This window comes from Cyprinodon tularosa, unplaced genomic scaffold (genome assembly GCF_016077235.1).
Source record: "Cyprinodon tularosa strain WSP-4 unplaced genomic scaffold, ASM1607723v1 ctg120, whole genome shotgun sequence".
Taxonomy (NCBI): Eukaryota; Metazoa; Chordata; class Actinopteri; order Cyprinodontiformes; family Cyprinodontidae; genus Cyprinodon; species Cyprinodon tularosa.
In genome coordinates this window covers 2,754,865-2,765,780 of record NW_024038004.1, presented here as the reverse complement: position 1 = coordinate 2,765,780, position 10,916 = coordinate 2,754,865, and the positions used below count along the sequence as shown (strand labels likewise).

Below are 10,916 nucleotides of genomic sequence, written 5' to 3'. Positions count from 1 at the left end.
TGTAATGTGTCATTGCTACTTTTGTTGTATTATTATAATTATTATTATCATTTAAAGATTAACATCCTTTGTTTTTAGGGGCACACTGTTATGATAAAGACATCACATTTGCACACAAGTCACACATACAGAATCTTCTCGGAATCAGAATATGGTTGAAAAGTTCATATCAGAAATACAATTAAAAATGTTAAATTCTAGCTTGCATAACCAGAGCTAAATAATCTAGGTGTTTATTTATCCTAACCTAGTTTACAGCTAATGAAAATGCAGAATTTAGTCTCCAACTTTATCTGATTATTAAATTAGACAAGCAGAGACTGGAAAGTGTTTCCATGCACTGGATGGTTTATTTTAATACTTAGATGGGGCTCAATTTAAAGTTGTAGCATTTAGGAAATGTTGAAATTTAAAGTGGATAATCTGTGATTATCATAACTTTAGCTCTCCTGGACAAACGGCAATATAAATTGGAGACGTTGGCCTTTAAGTTTGAGCAATAGACTTGCACATTTGTCTGGAGGGGGGCTTGATCTGAATACAGCACATTGGTACAGACTTCTTAGCCAGAGTAGAGTGCATCAGTGGTGGCCATGATCATTGCTGTATAAATAGTACAGGTGGTGAGAAAAGGAGCCTGAATTCCTCCTATCATAGTTCCTTTGGCTTAGGGGCCACACAGGTTCCTAAGGAGCAATTAGGAATCCCACGATCCTTTGCATGACATCATATGCACGTTTAGACCACCAATTTGACTAGAATCGTCAAGGTGCATTTCTGTTGCGTAATAACTAAGGCTTGGGAGTCTGGAGTTCCTTTACTATACTTGACAGTGTGAAGGAGTAGGAGCTAGGAACAGGAGCTAGGAGCTACAATTTGATGTGTTTGGATCAAATCAGTGTGTAAGGAAAGGGATCTGCGCCGGAGTCGGTTGGCACAGCTGCACTGATTAAACTTGAGGAAGACCCTGAATCCACTAAGCTAAAGAGTTCAATACTCAGTCCAAACTTTAGCTTTAGTTATTTCTGGGTGGAGTGGTGGTTGGGGTTAGGGCATTGAGCGTGTCTTCCAGAGGTTATAAGTTCAAGCCCCACTACCGTGGACTGCCACTTAGTCCCCCTGAGCAAAAACCCCACCCTGCTCCCTGAGCGCTGCACAATTGCAGTCCACTGCTCTACCAAGTGGATGGGTTAAATGCAGAGAGTTCATTTTGTTGTTTTGTACTTGTGACAGTGTAATGACAATAACGCTGAGTTCTCTACTATTCTAAACTTTAATTTCACAGCAGTTGGGCCTGTATGGCACCATCCAGACCAACGTTATAGTCTATAGTCTGAACTACAGATCAACTTAGGAAAAGCAAGGAGGCGAACAAAAGTAGAATTATTTTAAATTGGATGTAATAGGCTAAAAGATAAGCGTAGGATTCAACCTTCCAGCACATTGGTTTTATGTTTGTAGTTTTTCTGTCAATACTATTTATTCACGCTGTTTACAGGTGTTTGAGGCATGAGTCATCTCCTGCAGGAGGAGAGGCAGGGGGGAAGGTGCAGTTGGATATATCTCTCATCGTTTAAGAAAAGTTACAGACTATAGCTTTAAACTCTGCATCATTCGATTCTCTGCTGGGATGTTGGTCATACCCGTCTACCAGCCAATCAAGCTTAGTTGTTTTGCCACCAATAACAGAGTCCTTTTTGTTAGCCTGTGTAAGAGCTTCAAACGTTGCCTAGCTTCAGAGGATTCCTCTGGAAGCAAGAACTTTTTCTGCTCAACTTTCCATTCAAATGCTAAAAGAAGAGCGTTGATCATTGTGAAGTCAGATGTCTCCTCCATAAATTTGCATAAATCTCCATAAACTTTAATAACTATATTTTTTGTCTGAATTTACAAGGAGCTGAATTTTTGATTTTCATTAGCTGTTGGCCAAATAATCAAAATGAGCCAAAATAAACAGATATGTTTTATTTAATCTGTATCAACAAGTTTGACTTTTTGGATTAAAACTCTGAAATAAACTTTTTGATGATATTCAGATTTAGTGAGATGCCCCTGTAGTTTGCTGTGCAACATGTTGCTTCCTGTAGACACACTGCCCCCTGCTGGTGGGGTTTTATCCATGTTACAATCGGGCATTTTTAAAACATCTGGACTTTTTTAAAGTTCCTGCTCACCAGCAGCAGCTGTGGCTCCTTGTCTCATAGCTTTCCTGCAGTTAAAAAAATGAAAATGCACACCTCTATTTATTTATGTTTTAATTTGTGTATAAAAATCCTACACCTTTTAAAGTGCTTTTCCTGATTTTTGTTTTCTTTGTTAGCTGCAGAGTAAGTAGCGACGGTATAAATCTGCAGATGCAATTGGCAGAGTCCTCCATCTGAGCCCGAATGGTGCTGTCCACTCCCTCCACCGACTATACTTTTCACTCCATGTGCTTTATTTGTGATATTTTTTTTGTTTTCTGTCTGCGCTGTTTTAAAGTTTGCTTTGACGCTGTTTAGATTGAAGGTGAAATAGGTTTGGAAGCTGCAAATCTTTACTTCATTCAATGTAAAGACCGATATCACTCCTCCTCCTTGCTTTCTTTTTTCCATGTCTTTCCATCAGGCTGGCATTCTTATACCAACACTCCCCCCCACCCCCTTTATTTTTTTTTGTACACCATGTTTTTGATTTGTTCCTTTTTTTTGTAAATACTGTAAAATGCATTTTGATATCATTGACATGTTTTGATATTTCAAATCACAACTGAACAGCTGATCAGTAGCGTGCTGAATCAGGCAAACTGTGTACCTTTAACCAGAAATGATATGAAACTTACAAAAACCGGAGCTGCTATAGACTATTATGCTATTTCACCTCACAACCCATAGATGTGGGGGGGCTGTATGCTGCAAATGAGCAGGGCTGAGGAGGAATATATTCCTGTAGTTCTGCAATGATTTATCAGCACCTTGCTTTAAACACGGTGCATTCTTGGGGACAAAGAAAAATACAAAATAAGAATATTTTTGGAATTTTTGGCAGGATTTTCAAAGACGAGTGCAAAAAATAAATAAAAGGCACTTGGTTTTCGATGCACTGCAGCTTAGCTTCTTCTGACACGACTAAAACAGAGGGCACACAGGACACTGGCTCTCTGTCCAACACACCTGAATCAGAGTACATACTTTACTATGAAGGATTTTCTAATCTATTTAAAATCAGGCAAGAGAAATGTTTGCATAAGTAAGAGGAAGAAAAAAAAAAAAGCCAGACGGATATATTTGTTGCTAAGATGAGGTAGACAAAGTGCAGGAAGGTGCATTTTCTCCCATGTACTTTAATACTGTTGTATAAAATGCAGCCCGACTTCTTTCTGTCCTGTAAGTAAAGCCGTCACAATGTCGATCATTACTGTATTTCTATTGTGCTGATGTATAATACTGTAACATTAAGGGATAGGGAGGGTTAAGAGAGGACTTTGGGGCAGAATTGGGAGTAAAGATTTTATTTTTTTTTTCTTTTCTGTTTGGTTCCTCATTTCCTCCTGATGACAAAGCAGTATTGAATATGAGGCAGGAAGTTGCTTTGTATATCATGTTAGGGTAGTTTCAAATCCTAAATGTCTTGTGTAGTTTAAAAAAAAATAAAAATGAGGTTCCTTTGTATGTTTCTTTATATTGTAAAGTTAATTTAGACAAAAAAATAAGTTGCTTATTGGGAAAAAAAAAGGTTGGAAATCTACATTGATGAAGATTAATGTACTTTATTTTATTGTATTAATTTCCATCAACTTGTCAGTCGTTTTTTGCCTGTGTCCCCCTTGTTGTAGATACATATTAAAAAGAAATAAAATGACTTCACTCCTTTTGCCATGAACATGAGGCTTCTGTTTAGAATAATTATATTTAGACATAATTGTTGGTGAAACCAATCAGACGATCTAGCAATGTTTGCTATAGTAGTTCTAATTTTGAATGACGTGTTATCCTTTTTTTAATCGGTGTGTTGTGTGTTCCGACTTAAAGTTAAAAATTAATGGTTTCCATGCCAGAAGTTGTAAAATATGTATATAGAAGAGCAAGCATAGGGCAGCTGGATAAATGTTTAGCACCAAATGAAGGCATTAGAGCATTAAAGATGGAAAACATGGAAAGTGATGATGCTGAAGCTACTCTTACATGAGTTCATAACATTTTTTCCAGTTATGAGAAGAAAAAAAATATGTGGGAACACTAGCTTAGAGATCTACCAAAACAGTTCTCCAACCTGGGATTTAAAATCTATGGCAAGCCACATCAACCTTTAATGGCAATCATTTAGGGTTTTAAGATGGGTTTTTTATGAATACACATTCTGGCAACATTCAGGAGCATATGAGTTATAAATATGTTGAAGATATTTCAACCATGCAAATTCTAATCATATAAAAACATGAATTATGTTGCATTTGCTGGTAATGATGTTCTCATTTAAGTTCCTTCTAACCACGCCAGTGTCCTCCCACCATCTGAAAACCTGACTGCCAGGTTATTTTGGATTCTGTGCTGCCTTTAAGGTCGAGTAACTTTTTGCATGGCTGGCTGTCCTCTCTGTCTCTGTGCTGAGCATTGATGGACCAGCGACCTCTCTAGGTAGAACCCAGCTTCTCACCCAGTGAACACTAGAGATAGGCACCAGATCCCAACTTAAAACCCTGCAAGAATGGTGGGTAACGATGTTTGCGTTTTAGAGAGAGATCTTTTTGGTGTGTCAACAAAGTGTTACCCAGTGTGAACCTTTTTATCCTTTCTAAGGCTGAAAGAATTCATCGGATTAGTTGTGATTAATCAATTGTTGAAAAATTCAACTGATGTAGAAATCGATTAATCATAACTAGAGTAATGAGACTCAAAAATGCATTTAGCTAACAGAGGAACCCACTCTTAGTAGTAATTATACCAAAATTGTTTTCTATTTAAAGGTAGTGGATTGCTCATCCAAGCCTACTTTCTGAAAAATTTGCAGTTTTTCAACTATCACTACCAGTACGTGAAAATGTAGACAAGCACTTAGGACGGCCTTACAGAAACATATCACCAGAATGATTGACAATTAGGAGGGCCACTTATTTTGATGATCCACCCGGATCATATGCTATACCTTTAAGATAAAAAACCTTTGTTTATCCATCAATTTGTCCGCCATCCAGAACCCTCATTCGAAGAGTTTTAGGTTCACCTGGTTTAAATTCTGTAAAAAACATCTTTAAGGAACCTGAATCTGATTTTTTATCCAAAAAAAAAATAATCGATAGATTAATTGATTACCAAAATAATCATTAGTTAGTGGCCTAATCCTTTCCCGGTGTTTTTTTTCTTCTGTCCTTTAACAGTTTTATTTGAAGATCCTCAAGGAAAGAATATAACGTAAATCAGTAAGCTGGAAGTTCTGCAAAATTAACTACCTGATTTTCCTTGGACATCATAAATAACCTTTACAAGATTGTCCTAGAAATGTTTTCCTTGTGGAAGATCCTGAAGGTTACAACAAAATAATTTAATACAGATGAAATCCTTTACGGATAAAATGAAATACATTTTAATAAAATGTATTTTTTTCATTCAAGGGAATCCTGTCCAAAAGGGAAAAATAAGTAAACAAAATTATTCTTGTAAATAAATATGAGAAAAAGCAAATTATATGGTTAAATATATTAAAGTTTTAAAAGTTTAAAAATATACCAATATATAATTTAAAATGATCTTGAATGCATTTTGAATGGATATAGTGACCATCAATGTAGGCGTGAGACAAATCACTTTTTTGGGAAAATAATAAAGGCTTGAAGAGAAGAAAAACAAGAAAACTGTTGTTTCTTTAATCAGGTTTTATGCCGTTTCCTATTGGGCTGCACAAACAGAGGTTTAACTGAAGTTGAAACTGTTAACCTTATTTAATGCAGGACAACAGAAGACCTATTAATGCAAGAAAAGGCTGCAAACTGCACAGGTTATGTCAATGTTTGCTTTAAATGAATGAAACCAGACTGTTCTGGTAGGATGGAGCCTCAGAAGTCCAAATGATTCTGCTCAAACTGCGCTGAGTGACGACGCAGTGACCTCCTGCTCCTCTCACTACGGCTGCAGCCAGGAGGAGCGACCAGAGACGAGGTGAGGGGTAGCAGAGGAAGCAAGGCTGCTCTGGCAGATACTGAGGATGGAGGAGGGGAACTGGGGGGGTGAGGCTGAAACAACATGCAGCTGCTTTTACTTGGGAAAATATTAGCCGGAACCTGCAGGTGAGAATCTGGATACTTTTTTAGAGGAGGGAGGTGAACTGGAGGTGGGAGCACGGTGACGGAGGGGAGGGTGTTCCTGCGGCAATGACACCGAGCAGATGTCTCCCTGTCTGTTATAGTCAAGCTCTTCTCAGTTAGTGAAAGGACTGAGTCCTCACTCCAGCATTCATGATCCTTCTCTTTAAATCCAAGATCCTGTCTTTGCATCACATCTTTCCCACTTTGGAAATAAAGCTCCTCATCTGCATCTTCATTTCTGCTTTCCTGCTCCTTTAAGTCCAGGATATCTCCTTCCACCTCCAGGCTCCTCTCCCTTATTCCCTCTTCATACGCCCTGTTCAGAGAGTCCAGGTTGTTGATGGCCAGCCAAGGTTCGGACGATACCCTCTGCCTGGAAGCTGGACTGCTTCTCAGGTTCAGCCGACTCAGCTCACATGATGAACGTCTGCTGCTGCTGTTTCCTTGTTTACCTACAGGAAATTAATCAAGGAAAACATGACTTAAATCTGCCAATCCTACAGTTCTCAAATCACACACTCATATATTTCTTTTTGCAACATTTTTGTTTTGGTGATGTAATGGTCATTAGCAAGACAAAATTTCTATGTAGCACCTTAAAAATAGTTTTCAATGCATTAACAACTTCCTTCAAAAGTCTTCTGTTTAATTTTGGCTAATCCTAAATCAGAGGTGGTGTGTGGTCCAGATCATATGGCCTGTTGGATCAGATTATATCAGAGCTTTAGCCTTCTGGCTCTCAATTTGGGATAAATGTAAAGAATATATTAGTCTGTCTACATCATGTGATGCACCAGTACCACTGGCAGCCCTGCAGCTCCTCAGTGTGGAGCTGCCACCACTGTGCATGACAGCTGGTCCAAACTTCTTGTTACTGTGTGCAGTTAGTTCAGTTTTTGTTTTTTATTGAAATTTGCTTTGCCGTGAATGATGATAGTGATGATTCAGGATCTTCCTCCATTATTGTTACAATCTTGGTCAGTTAACTGTGCCTTAAAAACATTTGTTCTGCTTCAACAGGACAATAATCTGTAATTTGACGTAAAGCTTAATCCCAGGCCTCTTTCAGATCCTCACTCACTCATTCCTCTGAAATTAAAGATGTTTCCTCCCTCGGATGACTTCGGCGAGCCGGTCTTTACAATGATTTCAGACGGGGACATGCAGGACACAGGCGAGGAGTCCGGAGACGGGGGGACGTTCAGGTAACGCCTGGTCACCGGGCCTCTGCTCAGGCCCATCTCTGTAGCAATGATGATGATGTCACGACCTTTAGCCCGGCATGAATCTATTAGCACCTGAAATGGATAAGGGGTAGAATTAAGCTTCAATCTTGGTACTTTTTTGTAACAATGTTCTCATCTTTATGAACTACTTCCAGACAAGACTTTCATAGAGGTTTTTTGTATCCTGCTATGGAGCTAAATTGGGGCCATAAATTTTGTTAAAGGAAAAAAAAAAAAAAGAGAGAAACATTTCAACCTAAAAAAAAGAGTCTGCAAAAAAAAAATGTATTATTGTTATTACTTCTATTATGTTTTAACAACAGTAAATAATGGAGATTTTTAGGAAATCTCCCACAGCTTTCTGTCAAATCTGTTAAAATCATATTTTATCATCTGAGATTTGATTCTTGTACAGGTGCTGGTCATAAAATTAGAATATCATGAAAAAGTAGATTGATTTCAGTAATTCCATTTAAAAAGTGAAACTTGTATATTATATTCATACATTACATACAAACTCATATATTTCAGATGTTTATTTTGTTTAATTTTGATGATTACAAATGACAACAAATGAAAATCTCAAATTCATCATATCAGAAAATTAGAATATTGTGAAAAGGTTCAAAATTGATGGCCCCTGGTACCACACTCTAATCAGCTAATTAACTCAAACCACCTGCAAAAGCCTTTAAATGGTCTTTCAGTCTAGTTCTATAGGCTACACAATCATGGGGAAGACTGCTGACTTGACAGTTGTCCAAAAGACGACCATCGACACCTTGCACAAGGAGGGCAAGACACAAAAGGTCATCGCTAAAGAGGCTGGCTGTTCACATAGCTCAGTGTCCAAGCACATTAATAGAGAGGCGAAGGGAAGGAAAAGATGTGGTCGAAAAAAGTGTACAAGCAAGAGAGATAACCGCACCCTGGAGAGGATTGTGAAACAAAACCCATTCAAAAATGTGGGGGAGATTCACAAAGAGTGGACTGCAGCTGGAGTGAGTGCTTCAAGAACCACCACACACAGACGTATGAAAGACATGGGTTTCTGCTGTCGCATTCCTTGTGTCAAGCCACTCTTGAACCACAGACAGCGTCAGAAGCGTCTTGCCTGGGCTAAAGAGAAACAGGACTGGACTGCTGGTGAGTGGTCCAAAGTCATGTTCTCTGATGAAAGTAAATTTTGCATTTCCTTTGGAAATCAAGGTCCCAGAGTCTGGAGGAAAAGAAGAGAGGCACTTCATCCACGTTGCTTGAAGTCCAGTGTAAAGTTTCCACAGTCAGTGATGGTTTGGGGTGCCATGTCATCTGCTGGTGTTGGTCCATTGTGTTTTCTGAGGTCCAGGGTCAACGCAGCCACATACCAGGAAGTTTTAGAGCACTTCATGCTTCCTGCAGCTGACCAACTTTTTGGAGATGCAGATTTCATTTTCCAACAGGACTTGGCACCTGCACACAGTGCCAAAGCTACCAGTACCTGGTTGAAGGACCATGGTATCCCTGTTCTTAATTGGCCAGCAAACTCTCCTGACCTTAACCCCATAGAAAATCTATGGGGTATTGTGAAGAAGAAGATGCAATACACCAGACCCAACAATTCAGAAGAGCTAAAAGCCACTATTAGAGCAACCTGGGCTATCATAACACCTGAGCAGTGCCACAGACTGATCGACTCCATGCCACGCCGCATTGCTGCAGTAATACAGGCCAAAGGAGGCCCAACTAAATACTGAGTGCTGTACATGCTCATACTTTTCATGTTCATACTTTTCAGTTGGCCAACATTTCTATAAATCCTTTGTTTTTATTGGTCTTCAGTAATATTCTAATTTTCTGATATGATGAATTTGAGATTTTCATTTGTTGTCATTTGTAATCATCAAAATTAAACAAAATAAACATCTGAAATATATGAGTTTGTATGTAATGTATGAATATAATATACAAGTTTCACTTTTTAAATGGAATTACTGAAATCAATCTACTTTTTCATGATATTCTAATTTTATGACCAGCACCTGTATTCATGTAAGCTGCTACCGTTGGTGCAGAAGGTTATTATTCAAAACCAATCACATATATGTAGAATATTGATGATTTTTTAAAGACATTTCCAATTTCAACAGTCCCTGAATGCAACAGCTGGGAATAGGTTCTTCAGTTACTATGTTAAGCAGGTAGTCATGGTCATCTAAGCACCCCCACCCCCACCCCAACACTGAAATAAGGCCATAAGTTTAAAGCTGAAAAAAATTGTGCAAGTTAAAAAAAATATAATAAAAAATCTGTAGGTTTGAAAAGAAAAAAAAATGTAATCTAAAAAGTAGTTTATTTTTTCTGTAATGTAATTTTTCTAGTTGAAAATGTATGGCCCAAATTAAGCTCCATATTCTCCTGTACACCTTTTCTCTTTCTCAGTGGGATTATAACCTGCAGTGTGGGTTGGTGCTGTGCATTGATGGCGTAAACCAAGGCTGATGCTCCAGTGCCGTCCTCCATGCTTGGGTCAGCTCCTGCAGCTACGAGGGTGGACGCCACCAGAGCTCCTGCTCTCTGCATACAGGCGTACATTAGGGCAGAGCGACCATCCTGGTCCTGCATGTTGGGATCTGCCTGATGGGTTCAAAAAAGAATCTGGAACTCAGGAGGACATATTTCTGAAACTCAAACTTTAGCTAAACTGAGAACTTTTTGCTTCACCTTTCCTCATTCAAAACTAATCTGGCTCTGTTGGTTATTGTGTTTAAATGTTTGTTTTGTATCCCACAGTTAAATTGTTTGGGTACACACATGTAGGCGGGTGCAGTATTTAAATCAGAAGCTTATTTATTTCATTTTCATGCATTGTAAATATACCAAAGCACGCTCATTTCCACCTACATGCATTTCAAATCAATTCTCCATGTATTTTTACAGGTATTTGTCACTGCAGTTTGACCTTATTCTGCAGCAGGAATTGCAGTAGTTTCACACTCTCCTTTCCTTCTGGTTCTCCTCTCAGGGCCTTGCAGGCAGCGAGGAGAGCCGTCTCTCCTCTGTGGTTCCTCCCATTCACCTGAGCTCCACCTTCCACCAGCAGGCGGACAAGACGAAGCTTCCCAGAGGAGGCTGCGCCGATGAGTGGGCTGGAGTCTGTTAGGGGATCCTCCATTTCCTGGGAGGAACAACAATGTCAGAGTTTATTTCAGGTTCCAAGTTTCCATCACCTTGTCATCATTATGAATGCTATGCTACTTTTAGTGTTTTGGAACTATTATTTATGGATGGTAGTCTGAAAATACAGGATTCGAAAGGGATTGTGTGTACATGTTTAATGCATAAATCACCCTAAAATCAATATTTTAAAATGCTACATGCTAATACAGGCTTTCAGTGGTGGTATAGAGCATATACTATAAGCTTACAAC

General features: G+C 38.8%; 1 protein-coding gene across 1 annotated transcript; it reads right to left on the bottom strand.

The window, feature by feature from the left end:
* Positions 1 to 5,854: 5,854 nt before the first annotated feature.
* Positions 5,855 to 10,684, bottom strand: LOC119774498 (ankyrin repeat domain-containing protein 34B). Its single transcript, XM_038272031.1, has 4 exons — positions 10,448 to 10,684; positions 9,940 to 10,122; positions 7,362 to 7,578; positions 5,855 to 6,732 (listed from the first exon to the last, which is right to left on the bottom strand). Exons 1-4 carry the CDS (start codon positions 10,658 to 10,660, stop codon positions 6,032 to 6,034), a joined length of 1,314 nt encoding a protein of 437 aa, XP_038127959.1. The 5' UTR covers positions 10,661 to 10,684; the 3' UTR covers positions 5,855 to 6,031.
* Between the last annotated feature and the right edge of the window lie 232 nt (positions 10,685 to 10,916).

Coding starts and splice junctions, on each gene's coding strand:
- LOC119774498 (XM_038272031.1), bottom strand. CDS start 10,660: ATGGAGGATCCCCTAACAGACTCCAGCCCACTCATCGGCGCAGCCTCC. Junction 7,579..9,939: donor AGCACCAACCCACACTGCAG/GTTATAATCCCA, acceptor TATCCATTTCAG/GTGCTAATAGATTCATGCCG. Junction 6,733..7,361: donor CTTTAATTTCAGAGGAATGA/GTGAGTGAGGAT, acceptor AATTTCCTGTAG/GTAAACAAGGAAACAGCAGC.